At 43.4% G+C, this 22,277-nt stretch overlaps 1 protein-coding gene across 2 annotated transcripts in view; it reads right to left on the bottom strand.

Annotated features, from left to right (window-relative positions):
* The window catches only part of LOC128700181 (equilibrative nucleoside transporter 3), a 75,715-nt gene extending 53,771 nt beyond the window's left edge, over positions 1-21,944 (bottom strand). Inside the window, exon 1 of one of the 2 annotated variants that reach the window (XM_053793209.2) lies at positions 21,852-21,944. In XM_053793209.2, coding sequence (XP_053649184.1) covers positions 21,852-21,877 — 26 coding nt within the window. In that variant the 5' untranslated portion in view covers positions 21,878-21,944. The remainder of the gene's footprint in view (positions 1-21,851) is intronic. The other variant, XM_053793219.2, reaches the window with a different exon arrangement.
* Positions 21,945-22,277: the final 333 nt, after the last annotated feature.

The following is a 22,277-nucleotide window of genomic DNA, read 5'->3' as shown; positions in this document are numbered from 1 at the left end:
AAGCCAAACCCTAAACTCGTAGTGAGACAGCAGTCAGTCGGGCTAGCATAGGTCAAAGATACAGGCAGACAGTAGCCCGCATCCCCTCACTAAAAAAAAAAAACCACACCAGGGGATAAAAAAAAAGAGCTTGAAAGGGGTTACCACAAGTAACCTAACATCCTAACCTATTAAATAATATAATTAGACTCTAGATAATGAGTCTGCCAACATATTTTCTTTGCCGGCAATATGTTTAATTTTGATACAATAGGGTTGCAATCGTAAAGCCCAACGCATGAGCCTTGTGTTGTGGTTCTTCATGGCTTGGAGATATACTAGAGGATTGTGATCACTCTAGACAGTGACCACCTGCGATGTCTGGCCCACATAAACATCGAAATGCTCCAAAGCCAGTACCAGCGCGAGGGCTTCCTTTTCAATGGTAGAGTAAGCCCTCTGATGCGGCTGGAACTTGGACAAAAAAAAGGCTACAGGCTGCAACTCCTCGTTCCCGTTTTGCAATAATACTGCCCCAACCCCAGACTCACAAGCATCAACCTGTAATGAAAAAGGTTTGGAGAAGTCTGGAGACAAAAGAATGGGTGCAGTACACAATAATCTTCTTGCTTTGTCAAAAGCATTTTTACAGTCTGGGGTCCAATTAAAGGGAACTTTGTGACTAGCAAGAGAGGTAAGAGGGGCTACAATATCTGAGAAATTCTTACAGAATCTTCTGTAAATTCCTATCATGTCTAGGAAACGTTGAAGATATTTCCTATCATGAGGAACTGGATAATCTTTAATAGCAAGAACTTTAGGAAGTTTAGGAGCAACTTTACCACTACCTACTTCATGGCCTAGAAAAGTGACAGTGGCCTGGCCAAAGGAAGATTTGGATAAATTAACAGTTAAATGGGAACTCTGAAAGGTCTCAAAAAGAGCCTTAAGTCTAAATAGGTGTTGATCCCAAGTATCAGACACCACAACAATATCATCTAGGTACGCTGCCGTGCCTTCAAGTCCTTTAATAGCCTGATGGATAAGTTTCTGGAATGAAGAGGGGCAGTTTTTCATTCCGAAGGGGGTAACTGTGTATTGATAATGACCCCCTGGAATTACGAAGGCAGAGATTTCCTTCGCCTTATCCGTCAAAGGTACCTGATAGTAACCTTTAAGGAGATCTAACTTGGACACAAAAGTAGCCTTACCCACAAAGTCAATTACGTCATCCAGACGAGGAAGAGGGTAAGCATCTGTAATTGTGACCTCATTCACCTTACGGTAGTCTGTACACATACGAAACCCTCCATCAGCCTTCTTAACAAGGATGCACGGTGAAGCCCATGGACTAGATGACTCCTCCACTAAACCATGCTCTAACAGAAATTCTACTTCCTGCTGAAGTAGCCTCTGCTTTTCAGTATTAGCTCTGTAGGGGCAGAGTTTAATAGGTTTAGAGTTTCCCACATCTACATCATGATAACCTAACGTACATTTTTTCGGCACATCCGAAAAAATATTAGGATATGACTGTAGAAGGTCAGTTAAACTTGTTGCTTGCGTTTCAGATAGTCCCTCCATTAAAGGGCTAGGGTCCTTGAGGAGGACAGAATTTGAAAGTTTAACATTAATTTCAGAGATAGAGCGCAAAGAATCAGAGTCGTCCTCAGAGGTAGAGGACAGAGTCATTACTGGGACTTTATTTGGTGTATGAAAAGATTTTAATTGATTAATGTGGTAAGTTTTAGTTTTTGAGGTCTTATCAATGGGAGCTACCACATAATTTACATCAGATAATCTACTTACAATTTGCATAGGTCCCGTAAATCTAGCTTTCAAGGTGTGGCCAGGTATAGGTTCCTTCACCAACACCTTGTCTCCTGGATGGAAGGAGCGGAATTGTGCATTTCTGTCATACCTCTGTTTCATCTTATTTTGAGCTGTCGCTAGGTTAGCCTTGGCTAACTGACGTGCCACCTGCAACCTTGAAGACGGGTTGTAGAGTGTTGAGCTAACGTCTTCTCCCATCCATCCTTCTTTGAGCACCCGAAGAGGACCTCGTACATTGTGCCCAAAGATCAGCTCAAACGGACTATACCCTGTAGACTCTTGCACCGTTTCTCGTACTGAGAACAGCAACAAAGGTAGTGATTCATCCCAGTCTGTAGGAAAATGCATGCAAAAAGTTCTCATCATGGTTTTTAACGTCTGATGGAATCTTTCCAAGGCGCCTTGGGACTGAGGATGATAGGCAGTGGATAAGTTGTGGATTATCCCTAACCTAGTTAATGCTTCCCTAAATGCTTTGGCAGTGAAGTTAGTACCTTGATCACTTTGAATAGTTTTAGAAATGCCAAACAAGAAATAAATTTGGTTAAAGCTTTGAGAATAGCTTTAGTATTAATACTGCGCATGGGAATTGCTTCAGGATATCTGGTTACTCTATCCATAATGGTAAATAAATACTGATTTCCAGACTTTGACCTAGGTAGTGGACCTACACAATCTATAATTAAATCTGCAAAAGGTTCTCCATCAGCAGGTACAGGTTGGAGAGGTGCAGGTTTAATGGAATGTCCAGGTTTCCCTACTTGCTGACATTCTCGGCAACACCTGATATGATTCTTCACATCCTGCTTTAATTTTGCCCAATAAAATTCTTTTGTGATTCTATACAAGGTCTTTGTAATTCCTAATGAAGTATTATGAGTTATATTCAATATTTGAGGTCTAAACTTTGTTGGAACCACTAACCTGTCAGACAATTGCCGGCCCTCTATCTCCTTACCAGTCTCAGTGCAGATCAAATAATCGTTTTTAAGTTCATACTTGACCGGATGATCCATAGAGGATTTACCCATGGCTGCCTGAAAAGCGAATTTTAAAGAAGGGTCCTTTCGTTGTTCCTCCCAGAAGGACAGTCCCTCGGGCATGGAGACAGAGATATCTGGCAATCCTGCAACCTGGGAATAGGAAGGCTTGATCGGGGTCTGTTCACTTGATTTACGAGGCTCCGGCCGGTGTGCCTCATAAAACAACGTGGCTATTCCGAGATCAGAGTCGTCCAAGGATAGGTCAACATTCTCGCCAGACAACCCTTGGGATGTTGCCCGATTTATGGCCAACACCGGAGAAGAATTAATCATTATAGGTTCAGGACACACACTAGCAGTAGTAATGTTATTACCCAGTAATAACATGGCATCTTTCATGGGGAATCCTTTGGATACACCCACAGTCAAGTACCCAGTGTAATATTTGCACTGTCTGAAAGCTGGCTGCCTTGGATCAAAGTCTAGCGCAAGCTGGACTCCAAGCTTTTGTCCAGTGTGGGTAGATTGGTAAAGCTGGAGATTCGTCTGTAAAAACTTGCATTTGTGGTCACAGTGGTGCCTGTGCTAACCTTCCTATGGTGTAGAAATATACCTAGTTGGACGAATCTTATTGTGGCTAGCTGGTCTAGTGGCTAACGCAACGGGCTGGAGTTTTGAGACTCTCTGACCGCGGGTTCAATCCCGGCCGGGGTATGGTTTGTTTGCAATCTTGTCATTACGATTTCGTGAGTCAAGGTTCGTAGGTTCGAGTCTCCTTCAGCCAGAGATCAGTGTTTGTGTATATTTCGCCTGCTCTTGCGAATTCCTTGCATGTATGTATATATATATATATATATATATATATATATATATATATATATATATATATATATATATATATATATATATATATATATATATATATATATATATATATATATATATATATATGTCGTGCCGAATAGGCAGAACTTGCGATCTTGGCTTAAATAGCAACGCTCATCTTGCCATATAAGACAAGTGAAAATTTGTGTATGCAATAATTTCGCCAAAATCATTCTGAACCTAACGAAAAAACTATATTTCACTGTGTTTAGTATTAAATTATTGTAAACAAATCGAAAATATATTTAGTTAGGTTAGGCTAAAATAAATTGTTCTTGTTATAATAAGGTTAGGTAAGTTTTCTAAGATTCTTTTGGTGCAAAATTAAAAAATTTTACATTATAATTAATGAGAAAAATATATCTTTAAACGTATAAGAGAAAATTTTAGAAAGGACTTAATTTTAAATGAGTTCTTGCTAAATGACCAGTTTTACATATTCGGCACGACATATATATATATATATATATATATATATATATATATATATATATATATATATATATATATATATATATATATGCAGAATAACCACTGTGAAGAAAATAGTGAAATTCCAAGTGATTTCATGACTTCTCACATTATCCAGGAACTATAAAAATAAGAGGTTAACAGGAAGGCATATAAGGGTCAGACTACACCTTGCTGCCACCCCACAACAACACCTGATTTGATAGTGTGAGAAGTCACATTATCTTCACGAAGCATGCAAGTGGAAAAGGCCTTGAGCTATTATTCGCCATGTCCCTATGTCTTGTTTTGCATATTTATACACACACATTAACAGAGAGATGTTGGGAGCAGGGACAACAGTAAGGGAGGGGGAAAAAAGGTGGAGAAGGGAATAGTCCCCATGCAGACACACGACTATAACATCAGAAGATACAGGAAAAGATAAGGGAGACAAAAGCCATGTACAAACGGGATCCAGAGACACAGAAGGAAAGACAATGGGAGGAGGAGAGGGAGAAGTCTGTGTTTATTCATGGGATTTAGGAGAGGAAGGGAAGAACACACAACAAAAGACAGCAGGAATAAAAACAGGAGATTGAAAACATCATCAAAGAAATCGGAAAGGAAGACATGACTGAGATAATAATTTTTAGAGAATTGGGAGGTACACAAAGGGAAGAAATTGGCTGGTCAAACTGATTTTCAAGACAGAAATGGTGCAGAACAGGATCCTGCAAGAGAAATCACAGCTGAAGGAACCATCAACATATAAGAGGGTGTTCCTGGACCTGGAGGTTACCTGGAGGTTATTCCGGGGATCAACGCCACCGCGGCCCGGTCCATGACCAGGCCTCGCGATGGATCAGGGCCTGATCAACTAGGCTGTTACTGCTGGCCGCACGCAGTCCAACGTACGAGCCACAGTCTGGCTGATCCTGCACTGACTTTAGGTATCTGTCCAGCTCTCTCTTGAAGGTAGCCAGGGGCTTATTGGCAATTCCCCTAATGCTTGATGGGAGGCTGTTGAACTGTTTTGGGCCCCGGACACTTATGGTGTTTTCCCTTAGTGTACCAATGGCGCCCCTACTTTTTATTGGGGGCATTTTGCATCGCCTGCCCAGTCTTTTACTTTCGTAGGGAGTGATTTCTGTATGCAGATTTGGGACCATTCCTTACAAGATTTTCCAAGTGTAGATTATGATATATCTCTCCCTCCTGCGTTCCAACGAGTACAAGTCAAGTGCTTCCAAGCGTTCCCAGTAGTTAAGGTGCTTGACAGAACTTATACGTGCAGTAAAGGATCTCTGTACACTCCTAGATCTGCGATTTCACCTGCTTTGAATGGAGATGTTAATGTACAGCAGTATTCCAGCCTAGAGAGAACAAGTGATTTGAAAAGGATCATCATTGGCTTGGCATCTCTCGTTTTGAAAGTTCTCATTATCCATCCTGTCATTTTCTTTGCACGTGCGATCGTGGCACTGTTGTGATCCTTGAAAGTGAGATCTTCAGACATTACTGCTCCCAGGTCCCTTACATTATTTTTCCGCTCTATTGTATGGCCGGAGTCAGTAGTATACTCTGTTCTAGTTATTATCTCCTCCAGTTTTCCATAACGGAGTAGTTGGAATTTGTCCTCATTGAACATCATATTGTTTACCGTTGCCCACTGGAAAACTTTGTTTATATCTTCTTGGAGGTTAACCGCGTCCTCAGCAGATGACAGCCTCATGCAGATCCTAGTATCATCCGCAAAGGATGATACGGTGCTGTGGTGTATGTCTCTGGCTATGTCTGATATGAGGATAAGGAATAAGATGGGGGCGAGTACTGTGCCTTGTGGAACAGAGCTCTTCACTATGGCAGCCTCCGATTTAACTCTGTTGACCACTACTCTTTGTGTTCGATTTGTTAGGAAGTTGAAGATCCATCTCCCCACTTTCCCAGTTATTCCTTTAGCACGTATTTTATGGGCTATTACGCCATGATCGCATTTGTCAAATGCTTTTGCAAAGTCTGTGTATATTACATCTGCATTCTGATTTTCTTCCAGTGCATCCAAGGCCATGTCATAGTGATCCAGTAGTTGTGAGAGGCAGGAGCGACCTGCCCTGAACCCATGTTGCCCTGGATTGTGCAGATTTTGGGAATCCAGGTGATTTCCAATCCTGCTTCTTAGCACTCTTTCAAAGATTTTTATGATGTGGGACGTCAGAGCTATTGGTCTATAGTTCTTAGCTAATGCTTTGCTGCCACCTTTATGGAGTGGGGCTATATCCGTTGTTTTAAGTGACTGTGGAATTTCACCCATGTCCAAGCTCCTCCTCCATTGTGTACTTAGGGCACGTAAGAGGGGTTTCTAGCAGTTCTTAATGAAAACAGAGTTCCACGAGTCTGGGCCTGGGGCTGAGTGCATAGGCATGTTGTCAATGGCTTTTTCGAAATTTATCGGAGTTAGGGTAATGTCGGAAATCTGGCATACATTTATGGAGTTTTGAGGCTCATTCATGAAGAAATCATTTGGGTCGTCGATCCTCAGACCGATTAGTGGTTCACTAAACACAGAGTCGTACTGGGATTTCAATATTTCACTCATTTCCTTGTTGTCATCTGTGTAAGTCCCATCCTGTCTGAGTAAAGACCCGATACTAGATGTGATATTTGCCTTGTTTTTGGCATATGAAAAGAAATCTTTTGAATTTCTTTCAATTTCACTAATAGCTTTAAGCTCCTCCTGCCTCTCCTGGTTCCTGTAAGAGTCATTTAACTTAAGTTCGATAGTTTCCACTTCCCTGGTCAGCGCCTCCTTTCATGTATCAGATATTCTAGCACTCCTGAGGAGCTCAGTGACTCTTCGTCGTCTTCTGTAGAGGGAGCGTCTTTCTCTCTCCAGTTTACTCCTGCTCTTCTTCTTTCTTAGGGGAATATGCCTAGAACATGTTTCGGCTGCCAGGAAATTGATCCTTTCAAGGCACTGGTTTGGATCCATGTCATTTAGACATCTTCCCAACATGTTTCGTTTAGGACATGGTTTACCTGGTCCCAGTTGATGTTCTTGTTGTTGAAGTTGTATTTTGTGAAGACACCTTCACAGGTACATGCATTCTGCTGATCAGGACCCCTATGCATGTACGTCTGGACTTCGATTAGGTTGTGATCGGAATTAGTTGTTTTTGATATTCTTATGTCTCTTATCAGGTCCTCATTATTTGTGAAGATAAGGTCAAGTGTGTTTTCTAGTCTTGTTGCCTCCACTATCTGCTGGCTTAAGGTGTGTTTTTTGCAGAGACTTAGTAGCTCATGTGTGTGTGACCTTTCATCTGCGCTACCTCCGGGGATTGTTTCAGCTATAACATTATTTGCTACATTCTTCCATTTTGTATGCCTTAGGTTGAAATCACCAAGCAGAGACAGAACAAGAATAGAACGACAGCAGCTGAGGGAGAGGACACAGAAACAAAAGGGGCTAAGAAGAGAGACAAGGACAGAGTCAACAGAGGACAACTGGAGCAGGGCAGAGCAACAAGCACAAGCACACACAGATCCATCCCCAGAACCCTTCAACCAAACATGCTATTCCAACACAAACCACAATCCACACTTACAGCCCCCACCCCACACTATGCTGTAGAATCCCACAGCACACTGCTAGGTTCCCCACCCTCACAGACCCTCCAGAACACAGTGTTGGAGAGGAAACTGAAGGTATGGTCCACCAACACTGATTGAATGACAAATAAGTGGGAGGAGTGGCATGAAAGCATCAAAGAGGCGTCACCAGACATCATAACTCTCACAGAAACCAAGCTCACATGAATGATAACAGATGCCATCTTTCCAACGGGATATCAGATCCTGAGGAAAGACAGAGGGAACAGAGGGGAGTGGAGGAGTGGTACTGTTTATCAAAAGCCAATGGGATTTTGATGAGCTGGAGAGAGGAGACAGAGGAAAAGCAAGAGACTGCATAATAGGAACACTTCTGTTTGAGGGTCCCAAGGTGGTAATTGCAGTAATGTATAACCCACCACAGAACAGAAGGAGGCCAAAGAAAGAGTATGATGAGTGTAATAGAGCGATGGTTGACACACTGGCTGAAGTGACCAGAAAGGTTCATGCGAGCAGGACAAAGCTGCTGATCACAGATGACTTCAATCACAAGGAAATTGACTGGGAGAACCTGGAGCCACATGGGGGCCCAAAAACGTGGAGGGCTAAAATGATGGAGGTGGTACTGGAAAACCTCTTGTACCAACACGTAAGGGACACTACCAGAGAGAGAGAAAAGCATGAACCAGCAAGATTGGACCTAGTATTCACCTTGAGTAGTGCAGATATTGAGGACATCACATATGAAAGGTCCCTCGGGTCAGTGACCACGTGGTTCTGAGCTTCGAATACATAGTAGAGTTACAAGTAAAGATGGAAACAGGAAGGGCAGGATGAAAGAAGCCAAACTTCAAGAGAGGGGACTACACAGGCTTGAAAAATTTCCTGCATGGGGTTCAGCGGGACAGAGAACTGGCAAGGAAGTCAGTAAACGAGATAATGGAATATGTGAGAACAATATGCATGGAAGCTGAGAAGAGGTTTGTACCCATGGGTAATAGAAATAACGAGAAGGCCAGGATGAGCCCTTGGTTCACCCAAAGGTGTAGAGCGGCCAAAACCAAGTGTGCTAGAGAATGGAAGAAGTATAGAAAGCAAAGGACCCAGGAGAATAAGGAGAGCAGCCGCAGAGCCAGAAACGAATATACACAATACACAGATAAGAAAGGAGGCCCAACGACAACACGAATATGACAGCGAAAGCCAAATCTGACCCGAAGCTGTTGTACATCCACATCCGGAGGAAAACAACAGTTAAGGACCAAGTAATCAGGTTGAGGAAGGAAGGAGGAGAGATCACAAGAAATGACCGTGAAGTATGTGAGGAGCTTAACATGCGAGTCAAAGAAATGTTCACAGAGGAGACAGAAGATGCTCTGGAAAGACAGACAGGTGGGGTGCACCATCAAGTGTTGGACACAATACATATAACCGAGGAAGAAGTGAAGAGGCTGCTAAGCAAGCTAGATACTTCAAAGGCGATGGGGCAGGATAACATCTCTCCATGAATCTTGAGAGAGGGAGCAGAGGCACTTTGTTTACCACTAACAACAATCTTCAACACATCTATCAAAACAGGGTAACTATCTGAGGTATGGAAGACTGCAAATGTAGTCCCAAGTTTTAAATAAGGAGATACACACGAGCATTAAACTACGGACCAGTGTCACTGACAAGTATAGTATGCAAAGTCATGGAGAAAATTATCAGGAGAAGAGTGGTGGAGCATCTGTTGCTTATCAGCAACAGCCAGTACAGTTTCAGGGACAGAAAATCCTGTGTCACAAACCTACTGGAGTTCTATGACAGCAGTAAAACAAGAGAGAGATGGGTGAGTAGATTGCGTTTTCCTGGACTGTAAGAAGGCGCTTGACACAGTTCCACACAAGAGATTAGTGCAAAAGTTAGAGGACTAGGCAGGGATAACAGGGAAGGCACTGCAATGGATCAGGGAATATCTGTGAGAAAGACAACAGCGAATCATGGTATGTGGCGAGGTGTCAGAGTGGGCGTCTGTGACGAGTGGGATTTCACAGGGGCCAGTCCTAGGACCGGTGTTGTTTCTGGTATTTGTGAACGATGAATGGTTTGAGAAACCGACAAGTTGAAGATTGAGACACTTATGCAGCATATGGGAATCTTTATTCAGGAAACGTTTCGCCACACAGTGGCTTCATCAGTCCAATACAAAGAGGAAGACGTAAGGAGAGGAGGAGTATGAGGTAATCAGTCCCTCAGCCTGGAGTCGATGTGTTCAGTCCATCAATCTTGTAGAATGTACCAAGATTGATGGACTGAACACATCGACTCCAGGCTGAGGGACTGATTACCTCATACTCCTCCTCTCCTTACGCCTTCCTCTTTGTATTGGACTGATGAAGCCACTGTGTGGCGAAACGTTTCCTGAATAAAGATTCCCATATGCTGCATAAGTGTCTCAATCTTCAATTTGTGAACGACATGACGGAAGGAATAGACTCAGAAGTGTCCTTGTTTGCAGATGACATGAAGTTGATGAGAAGAATTCACTCAGATGAGAACCAGGCAGAACTACAAAGGGATCTGGACAGGGTGCAGACCTGGTCCAGCAACTGGCTCCTATAGTTCAAGTCCCCAAGTGCAAAGTTATGAAGATTGGGGAAGGGCAAAGAAGACCGCAGACAGAGTACAGTCTAGGGGGCCAGAGGCTCCAAACCTTACTCAAGGAAAAAGATTCGGGGTGAGTATAACACCAGGCACATCTCCTGAGGCGCACATCAACCAAATAACTGCTGCAGCATATGGGCGCTTAGCAAACCTAAGAACAGCATTCAGACATCTCAATAAGGAATCGTTCAGGACCCTGTACACCGTGTACGTTAGGACTATATTGCAGTATGCAGCACAAGTTTAGAATCCACACCTAGTGAAGCACGTACAAAAATTTGAGAAAGTGCAAAGGTTTGCAACAAGAATAGTTCCGGAGCTAAAGGACATGTCCTATGAGGGGATGTTAAGGGAAATCGACCTGACGACACTGGAGGACAGAAGAGATAGGGGGGATATGATAACGACATAAAATACTGAGAGGAATCGACAAGGTGGACAGAGAGAGGATGATCCAGAGATGGGACGCAGCAAAAAGGGGTCACAGTTGGAAGTTGAAGACTCAGATGAATCACAGGGATGTTAGGAAGTGTATGTCTTCAAACCCAGAGTTGTCAGGAAGGGGAATAGCCTGGGAAGTAATGTAGTGGAGGTAGGATCCATACATAGCTTTAAGAAGAGGTATGATAACGGTCATGGAACAGGAAGAGTGACCGAATAGTGGCCAGTGAAGAGGCGGAGCCAGGAGCTGTGACTCGACCCTTGCAATAACAACTAGGTGAGTACACACACACACACACACACACATACACACACACAGACAGGAGCTGTGACTCGACCCTCGCAACCACAACTAGGTGAGTACACACACACATACAAAAACACACATACTGCCAGCGTTAGTAAGAGAATGACATAACATCGAAAGCCTAATCTGGCCCAAAGTAATATCAGGAGGAAAACAACAGTCAAGGACCAGGAAATCAGGCTGACATCCTTGTCTATGTCGGATATAAGGATGAGGAACAAGATGGGAGCGAGTACTGTGCCTTGTGGAACAGAGCTTTTCACCGTAGCTGCCTCGGACTTTACTCTGTTGAGTAGTCGTCAACAGAGTAAAGTCCGAGGCAGCTACGGTGAAAAGCTCTGTTCCACAAGGCACAGTACTCGCTCCCATCTTGTTCCTCATCCTTATATCCGACATAGACAAGGATGTCAGCCACAGCACCGTGTCTTCCTTTGCAGATGACACCCGAATCTGCATGACAGTGTCTTCCATTGCAGACACTGCAAAGCTCCAGGCAGACATCAACCAAATCTTTCAGTGGGCTGCAGAAAACAATATGAAGTTCAACGATGAGAAATTTCAATTACTCAGATATGGTAAACATGAGGAAATTAAATCTTCATCAGAGTACAAAACAAATTCTGGCCACAAAATAGAGCGAAACACCAACGTCAAAGACCTGGGAGTGATCATGTCGGAGGATCTCACCTTCAAGGACCATAACATTGTATCAATCGCATCTGCTAGAAAAATGACAGGATGGATAATGAGAACCTTCAAAACTAGGGAGGCCAAGCCCATGATGACACTCTTCAGGTCACTTGTTCTATCTAGGCTGGAATATTGCTGCACACTAACAGCACCTTTCAAGGCAGGTGAAATTGCCGACCTAGAAAATGTACAGAGAACTTTCACGGCGCGCATAACGGAGATAAAACACCTCAATTATTGGGAGCGCTTGAGGTTCCTAAACCTGTATTCCCTGGAACGCAGGAGGGAGAGATACATGATTATATACACCTGGAAAATCCTAGAGGGACTAGTACCGAACTTGCACACGAAAATCACCCACTACGAAAGCAAAAGACTTGGCAGACGATGCACCATCCCCCCAATGAAAAGCAGGGGTGTCACTAGCACGTTAAGAGACCATACAATAAGTGTCAGGGGCCCGAGACTGTTCAACTGCCTCCCAGCACACATAAGGGGGATTACCAACAGACCCCTGGCAGTCTTCAAGCTGGCACTGGACAAGCACCTAAAGTCAGTTCCGGATCAGCCGGGCTGTGGCTCGTATGTTGGTTTGCGTGCAGCCAGCAGCAACAGCCTGGTTGATCAGGCTCTGATCCACCAGGAGGCCTGGTCTCAGACCGGGCCGCGGGGGCGTTGACCCCCGGAACTCTCTCCAGGTAAACTCCAGGTAAACTCCAGAGGAAGAAAGGAAGGAAGGAAGGAGAGGATCTCACAAAAAAATGAGCAGAAAGTATGTGAAGAGCTCAGCACGAGATGTAGGGAGGAATTCTCAGTGGAGACAAAACGGCTTCCAGCAAATCAAGGTGGTAGGGTATCTACCACCTTGTGTGCCAGCAAGTGTACAACCGAGGTGAAGAAACTGCTCCTCACACGTGGCCTCGAATCTTGCTGACTGCGATCCTTCTTCGTATATACTTCCGCTTGTTTCTGTGAGGTGTATTAATATAAAATCTTCCGTGTGGACAGAACATAACCCTCCACCCGGAGGGCCCAAGAAAGAAGACAGAAGAAAGAAGAAGATGAACGACACCCCCAACCCGGGGGCCACCGCCGGGTCACCATCTGGAGAAGACCCGGGCCGGAAGTACCGGCAAATCCCTAATGAATGAATGAATGGCAGAACATAGTCAGAGAATGAAATAGCTGGACACCCTGCCTGAGGCTCACTGGCGTGCCCGAGGCTAGGAAGAAACATTGCTTGTCACCAGCCTATCTAGCTTTCTGAAGCATCTGTAGGGTAGTGATCTAAGGCAACACTGACTACGATCTTCCCTTTGTATTGACATACTTATGTTCATCGGGAAGTGCTAAACCCGTAGGTGTCATACAACAGCTGGAGAATGGGATGCAATAACTTCTGATCCAATGACAGGGAGGGTAGGAGTATCAAGGCACCGTCCTTGAAAGGACACCTAAAATAATCTTAAAAATAAAATTGACTGTCACGAGTGTAAAGTGAAAAAAAAATAATAATCAGTTGTACGTTATCTCTTCTAATTTGACTCTGTGAACTATGATCTGATAACCAGGAATTCCAAGAGTGTTCATCCAAACTATTCTAATCTCAACTATAAAGACTGAAGTACTGCTAGCTTGAATGTAGAGTGTATTTCTCAGCGAATAATTTCTATATATTACTCTGTGGTCTCCTGTTACCTGCCTTTCCCATGTTTTACCAAACATTCCTTACGGATAACTCAGTGAGGGTTTCACATCGTTAATGATAATGATAACCTTATTTATCAATAAGTGCATTAGAGTTACAATGGTAGATTAACAGTGTATATAACTTTCAAGACAAAACGTATAGTTATTAACAGAGTTTCGAGCAAATAAAAGCTACGACTTATACTAACAACAGACAACAGAAAAATTCATAAATACTATATGTAATTTAACCACACATACACACTAGTAGCGACCAGTGAAGAAGCGGGGCCAGGAGCTGCCACTCGACCCTTGCAACCACAAATGAGTACACACACACACACACACACACACGCAGACGTGGGGGCACAAGGCTCCGAGAACCTTAGTGCTTTTAAGGCGTGCAGTAAATGCTAGCAGTAATCAGTGGTAGTGACAACGTCAGTGAACAATCCTACAAGTGATAACCAAAGTTATTAGTTAAAAAAAAGTCGAGAGGAGGCCTGAAATCATTAATATTTCAAAGTGCCAAACCGTTAGGGTCCTAGTAGGCACCTGATGCCACACAGATTCAAATATACAAAGATCAAAGTGAGTGTGGAAGAGGGTGTTCAAGAATTACAAGAGATTGGTTAACAAGTGAAATGTGGGGCACCATACAGTAAGAGTGAAAAAATTAATAAGCAAAAGGAGAAAATAAAAAGAAAATATATAACAAGGGAAGGTGGCAGGAGTAGGCCTGTTGAAGCAATGACGTCACAACAGTTGTGTGCCATTATAAATATAAAGTGTAGCCCACCAAATGTGAAGTGTATTCTATCATAAGTGAAAAGTGAAATCACTTGAGGAACACGGGATGTATGAGCATATATGGTTATAAACATCAGGGTTGAAGGATTTTCAAAATAGTGATAGAAGGCCTATGTACAACGACTACGTCAACAGCATCTGGCAACTTGTCATCGCGCCGCTGCCAGCGCAAGTATTGCTCACCTATTGTGGTTGCATGTTGTCAGATTCTGGTCTCTGCATCACTGTTAGATACTGGTCACTCACTCCTGCAAGCTATTACCAGAATTAGAGTAGAAATAGCATAGATAATGTGAAGATAGTGTTGACGAGAGTGTGAGGAGCAAAGCAGTCTAGCGAGGGATAACGTCAGACACTTCTTGAAGCTAAATTTTACAACCTAGTTACTTTCTGCATTTTATAAGTAGAAATGATAAGTGTTAGAATTACTATTGGTAAGTTTTAGAATTACTGGTATTACTACTGGTATTTATTAGCAGTATGATTACTTAGAAGTGGGGGCACACACACACACACACACACACACACATACACACACACACAGGATTTCACACCTTCCTGTAAACTGACCTGATAACCCTCCCTCTAACATTCCACTATCCACTATTCCCTCTCTCTCTCTCTCTCTCTCTCTCTCTCTCAATACCTATCTCTCTCTCTCTATCTACCTATCTCACTACCATTCTCTCTCTCTCACTATCTCTCTACCTATCTCTCTCTTTACCTATCTCATCTCTCTCTCTCCCCTCTCCCATCTCTCCCCTCTAACATCCCTCCCCTCTAACATCTCTCCCCCTCTAACACCCCTCCCCTCTAACATCTCTCCCCCTCTAACATCTCTCCCCCTCTCATTATCTCTCCCCTCTCCCATTTCCCATCACTCTCTCCCCTCTCTCTACCCTCCTCCCCTCTCTGTCCCCCTCTCCTCTCTCTCCCTTCTCTCTCTTCCATCTCCCCCTTCTCCCCTGTCTCTTCCCCTCTCCCCTCTCTTTGCCCCCTCTCTTCTCTCTCCCTCTTGCTCTCTCTCTCTCCCCTTCTCCCTTCTCATTCTCCCCCCTCTCTCTCTCCTTCTACCGTTCCCTTCTCTCTGCTTCCCTCTCTGTCTCTCAGTCTCTCTCTCCCTCCTTTTCCCTTCTCACTCTTCCCCTCTCTCTCCTTCTACCTTTCCCTTCTCTCTCTTTCTTGCTTTTTCTCTCACTCTTCTCTCTCATTCAAAAAAAATAAAAAAGAAAAAAGAAAGGGAAGGAAAGGGAAAAAAGAAAGAAAAAAAATGGTGGGGAATGGAAGGAACCAGGGATCAGATGAGAATGGTTCTGGTAGGGAGGATTGGATGGAGGAGCAGTGGAAAAGGATGGAACAAGAGTGGGAGAGAAAATTAGGAGAGCTTTCTGAAAAAATGGAGACAGAGCTTTCTGTGAAATTAGAAAAGAGGTTGGAGAAGGAGAAGAAGAATTTGGAGGCACACGTTGAAACTGCAGTAACCAGGATAAGGGTCCTAGAAGATGAGGTAAACAGGCTGAAGCGAGTTACAGGGGCACTGATTAGAGAAGACACAGCATATGAAGCTGAGATGCCGAACAAAGGAAGGAGATATGAATTATGCTATGGTCAATCAGCCTGCCAAGAAGGGCCAAGGAGTCAAAGGGGAGAGCAGCTGGGTGCAGATGGCGAGGGTGATAGGTCAAATGCAGAGGCATAACCATTCTACCAAGAGCCACTGGAAAAAACAAGGGAGAAAATGACCACGTACAGACAGGAACCAGAGTCACGGAGGGAGAGGCAATGGGAGGTGGAAAGGGCAAAATCAGTGTTTATCCATGGGCTTCAGGAGAGAGAGGAAAGGACAAACACTGAAAGACGGCAGGCAGAAAGGAAGGAGATTGAGAACATCATCACAGTAGTAGGTGAAGAAGACATGGACGAGATAGTAAATTTTCAGAGAATAGGGGGGTATGTGAAGGGAAGAAAACGACTGATCAAGCTGATTCTCAGGACAGAAACAGTGTGGAACAGGATCTTCCAAGGGAAACCACGGTTGAAGTAATCGGAAGAGTACATGAGGGTGTTCCTAGACAGAGACAGAACACAAACAGAATGACAGCAGCTGAAGGGGAGGACAAAAAAGCGAAAGGAGCTAGGAAAGGAGACAAGGGTGGAACCAGCGGAGGTCAATCAGAGCAGGACAGAGCACCAAGGGCAAGCACACACAAAACTATCCTCAGAACCCCACAACATATCACACCATCCCAACACTACAATCTACAATCCATACTCACAGCTTCCACCCAACACCCAGCTATAGAATCCCACAGTATGCTACCAGGTCTCCCACCCCCACAAGCCCCCCAAACCATAGTGTTGGAGAGGAAACTGGAGGTATGGTACACAAATGCTGATGGAATAACAATTAAGTGGGAGGAGTGGCACGAAAGAGTCAAAGAGGCATCACCGGACATCATAGCTCTCACAGAAACCAAGCTTACAGGTATGATAACAGATACCATCTTTCCAACAGGATACCAGATCCTGAGGAAAGACAGAAGAAATAGGGGGGGTGGAGGAGTGGCACTGCTGATCAAAAACTGATGGAATTTTGATGAGCTGGAGAGAGGAGACAGCAGAGAAGCAAGCGATTACATAGCAGGAATGCTTCACTGTGGAGGTCCCAAAGTGGTAATTGCAGTGATGTATAACCCACCACAGAACAGCAGGAGGCCAAGGCAAGAGTATGATGAGAGCAATAGAGCGATGGTTGACACACTGGCTGCAGTGGCCAGAAGAGCTCATGCATGCAGGGCAAAGCTCCTGATCATGGGTGACTTTAACCATAAGGAAATCGATTGGGAGAACTTGGAGCCACATGGGAGCCAAGATACATGGAGGGCTAAGATGATGGAGGTGGTACTGGAAAACTTCATGTACCAACACGTAAGGGACACTACAAGAGAGAGAGGAGAGGATGAACCAGCAAGACTGGACTTAGTATTCACCTTGAGGACATCACATACGAAAGACCCCTTGGGGCCAGCGATCATATGGTTTTAAGCTTTGAATACACAGTAGAGCTACAAGCGGAAGGGGAAGCAGGAAGGCCAGGGCGAATAAAGCCAAACTACAAGAAAGGGGACTACATGGAAATGAGGAACTTCCTGAATGGGGTTCAGTAGGACAGAGAACTGGCAGGAAAGCCAGTTAATGAGATGATGGAATATGTAACAACCATGTGCAAGGAGGCTGAGGAGAGGTTTGTATCCAAGGGTAACAGGAATAATGAAAAAGCCAGGATGAGCCAATGGTTCACACAAAGGTGCAGGGAGGCAAAAACCAAGTGTGCTAGGGAATGGAAGAAATATAGAAGGCAAAGGACCCAGGAGAATAAGAAGAGCAGTCGTAGAGCCAGAAATGAATATGCACAGATAAGAAGGGAGGCCCAACGACAACATGAAAACGACATAGCAGTGAAAGCCAAATCTGACCCGAAGCTGTTAAACAGCCACATCAGGAGAAAAACAACAGTCAAGGACTAGGTAATCAGGCTAAGGAAGGAAGGAGGAGAGACAACAAATGACCGTGAAGTATGCGAAGAACTCAACAAGAGATTCAAAGAAGTGTTCACAGAGGAGACAGAAGGGGCTCCAGAAAGACGGAGAGGTAAGGTACACCACCAAGTGCTGGACACAGTACACGCAACCAAGGAAGAAGTGAAGAGGCTTCTGAGTGAGCTAGATACCTCAAAGGCAATGGAGCTGGATAACATCTCTCCATGGGTCCTGAGAGAGGGAGTAGAGGCGCTATGTGTACCCCTAACAACAATATTCAATACATCTATCGAAACAGGGAGATTGCCTGAGGCATGGAAGACAGCAAATGTAGTCCCAATCTTTAAAAAAGGAGGCAGACATGAAGCACTAAACTACAGACCAGTGTCACTGACATGTATAGTATGCAAAATTATGGAGAAGATTATCAGGAGAAGAGTTGTGGAACACCTAGAAAGGAATGATCTCATCAACAGCAGCCAACACGGTTTCAGGGATGGGAAATCCTGTGTCACAAACCTACTGGAGTTCTATGACATGGTGACAGCAGTAAGACAAGAGAGAGAGGGGTAGGTGGATTGCATTTTCTTGGACTGCAAGAAGGCGTTTGACACAGTTACACACAAGAGATTAGTGAAAAAACTGGAAGACCAAGCAGGGATAACAGGGAAGGCACTACAATGGATCAGGGAATACTTGTCAGGAAGACAGCAGCGAATCATGGTACGTGGCGAGGTGTCAGAGTAGACACCTGTGACCAGTGGGGTCCCACACGGGTCAGTCCTAGGACCAGTGCTGTTTCTGGTATTTGTGAACGACATGACGGATGGAATAGACTCCGAAGTGTCCCTGTTTGCAGATGAGAAGAATTCATTCGATCGAAAACCAGGCAGAACTACGAAGGGATCTGGACAGGCTGCAGACCTGGTCCAGCAATTGACTCCTGGAGTTCAACCCCACCAAGTGCAAAGTCATGAAGATTGGGGAAGGGCAAAGTAGACCGCAGATGGAATACAGTCTAGGGGCCCAGAGACTACAAACCTCACTCAAAGAAAAAGATCTTGGGGTGAGTATAACACCAGGCACATCTCCTGAGGCGCACATCAACCAAATAACTGCTGCAGCATATGGACGCCTAGCAAACCTCAGAACACCATTCTGACATCTTAATAAGGAATCGTTCATGACCCTGTACACCGTGTACGTTAGGCCCATATTGGAGTATGCGGCACCAGTCTGGAACCCACACCTAGCCAAGCACGTAAAGAAACTAGAGAAAGTGCAAAGGTTTGCAACAAGACTAGTCCCAGAGCTAAGAGGTATGTCCTACGAGGAGAGGTTAAGGGAAATCAACCTGACGACACTGGAGGACAGGAGAGATAGGGGGAACATGATAACGACATACAAAATACTGAGAGGAATTGACAAGGTGGACAAAGACAGGATGTTCCAGAGATGGGACACAGCAACAAGGGGACACAGTTGGAAGTTGAAGACAAAGATGAATCACAGGGATGTCAGGAAATATTTCTTAAGCCACAGAGTAGTCAGGAAGTGGAATAGTTTGTGAAACGATGAAGTGGAGGCAGGATTCATACATAGCTTTAAGTAGAGGTATGATAAAGCTCACGGTTCAGGGAGAGTGACCTAGTAGCGAACCAGTGAAGAGACTGGGCCAGGAGCTTGGACTCGGCCCCTGCAACCTCATCTAGGTGAGTACAACTAGGTGAGTACACACACACACACACACATGATGGAAGGGGTAGACTCAGAAGTGTCCCTGTTCGCAGATGATGTGAAGTTAATGAGGAGAATTAAATCAGTCGAGGATCATGAAGGACTACAGAGACCTGGATAGACTGGATACCTGGTCCAGCAACTGGCTTCTGGAATTCAACCCCACCAAATGCAAAGTCATGAAGATTGGGGAAGGGCAAAAAAGACCACAGACAAAGTATAGGTTAGGTGGCCAAAGACTGCAAACCTCACTTAAGGAGAAAGATTTTGGGGTGAGTATAACACCGAGAACGTCTCCGGAAGCACACATCAACCAAATAACTGCTGCAGCACATGGGCGCCTAGTAAACCTGAGAATAGCGTTCTGATACCTTAGTAAGGAATCGTTGAAGATATTGTACACTGTGTACGTCAGGCCCATACTGAAATACGCAGCACCAGTTGGGAGCCCACACCTGGTCAAGCACGTCAAGAAATTAGAGAAAGTGCAAAGGTTTGCAACAAGGCTAGTTCCGAAGCTCAGGGGAATATCCTACGAAGAAAGGTTGAGTAAAATCGGCCTGACTACACTGAAGGACAGGAGGGTCAGGGTAGACATGATAACAACATACAAAATACTGCGTGGAATAGATAAGGTGGACAGAGACAGGATGTTCGAGATAGGAGACACAGAAACAAGGGGTCACAATTGGAAGCTGAAGACTCAGACGAGTCAAAGGGATGTAAGGAAGTATTTCTTCAGTCACAGAGTTGTCAGGAAGTGGAATAGTCTAACAAGTGATGTAGTGGAGGCAGGAACCATACATAGCTTTAATTAAGACGAGGTATGACAAAGCTCAGAGAGCAGAGAGAGAGAAAGAGAGGACCTAGTAGCGATCAGTGAAGAGGCGGGGCCAGGAGCTGAGCTTCGGCCCCAGCAACCACAATTAGGTGAGTACAATTAGGTGAGTACACACACACACACACACATGTATATATATATATATATATATATATATATATATATATATATATATATATATATATATATATATATATATATATATATATATATATATATGTATATATATATATATATATATATATATATATATATATATATATATATGTATATATATATATATATATGTGTGTGTGTGTGTGTGTGTGTGTGTGTGTGTGTGTGTGTGTGAGTATGTATGTATATATATATATATGTATATGTGGTGTGGAAAATTACATTTATCTGGATGTAACTCATAATGTACATACCAGTAAATAACAAAGATAATTATTATTTATCAATTAGACAAGTAGGAATTTGGGACACCTAGGTCGCAAAAAATGTCCCCCTTCGATACCTACCACTGTCATATCCACAAGTTGCTCTGGACCTATTAATTACAAATGAAAAATACATCACCAGGAATGCTGGTAAATATATAAATTTGTGGACTGTATATTAAAATTAAAAAAGGATTATATATACACACATTTATATAACAGAACGAGAATATATCTTAATCATATTACTCACCAATTTGACTGGAGATTAATGTGTCATGTACAGGACCCCCGTCCCCCTTTTGCCTACATTTATGAAAAATTTACTGGCCAGAATTTAAACATAAATTAGACAACTTATCTGAGGTTCTTGGAGTTGTCCTGTCCTGTCGCCTGATATCTCAAGTTATGCAGGAATGCACATCCAACAATTTCACCTCCTATTTGAGAGGTGTCAACCCAATTTTAACCTCTAGAGCACGAAAAATTCTTCCCATTATTCACAACGTCTGTTCAATTCAGACAATAATGGCGACTGTCCTTCTGCGCAGGCGCAGCTTCTTCCCATTTTTTATGACATAAATTTTATTAAATACAGTATGGCCATCTATATACATGTAACTATTGTATTTCTGGAAAATATATACAGTATTTTCCACATGTGGGGTCAATATCTTTTGATCATTGTTACTAGAATCTGCTCCTCTCTACCATAGACAAGCGTTCAGAATTTGAATCCGATAGGATGAGGGGTTCTTGAGTTATCAGCGAAGAGAAAATTGAAAAAGAAAAATGGAGGAGGAAAAAAGATTCAGGTAAGCATTTTAAAGGTTTTGTCCTTCTGGAACACCTAAGATCAAACATGCAAGGAAGGTGTGATTTTTTCCAAGTCTTTCACAATGTCTGCAACATGCTCTTATTTTTCTTTAAGTAGCTCACTAAATGATTTAGTGAAAGATGTTTCTGCCTGTATGTCATAAAACTTACGCTTTTACCGGGGTATCGTCGGCCATTTCTAAGAAGAGCAAAAGTATGATTGTCGAGGCAGCGCAGACTGTGTGGTGTCACCTCCACTGTGTTAATAATTGTACTGAACCCAGAAGGTTGTCACAAGCTCAGCACACACGATATTCACCTGTATCAACATTCTCCCTTGACGCTACAGTGGCTTGTCCTCCATACATACATTTAACTTAATTTTATTATAGAAAATATTTGCAGAAATATTAATGATATTGTAATCAGTATGTAGTTACCATAATACTTTTAATCCATCCAGCGGTGCCGTTGCCAGTTAATATTACTGTATATTTTACTTAATTCTGTAAGTATTGTATAGCCTCGCTCTTGAATGTTTCTTAATAAAATATTAATTATGAAAAATAAAATAATGGACATTTGTTTATGAAAATC

This window comes from Cherax quadricarinatus, chromosome 20, assembly GCF_038502225.1.
Source record: "Cherax quadricarinatus isolate ZL_2023a chromosome 20, ASM3850222v1, whole genome shotgun sequence".
Lineage (NCBI taxonomy): Eukaryota > Metazoa > Arthropoda > Malacostraca > Decapoda > Parastacidae > Cherax > Cherax quadricarinatus.
This window is presented reverse-complemented; position numbering and strand designations above follow the sequence as displayed.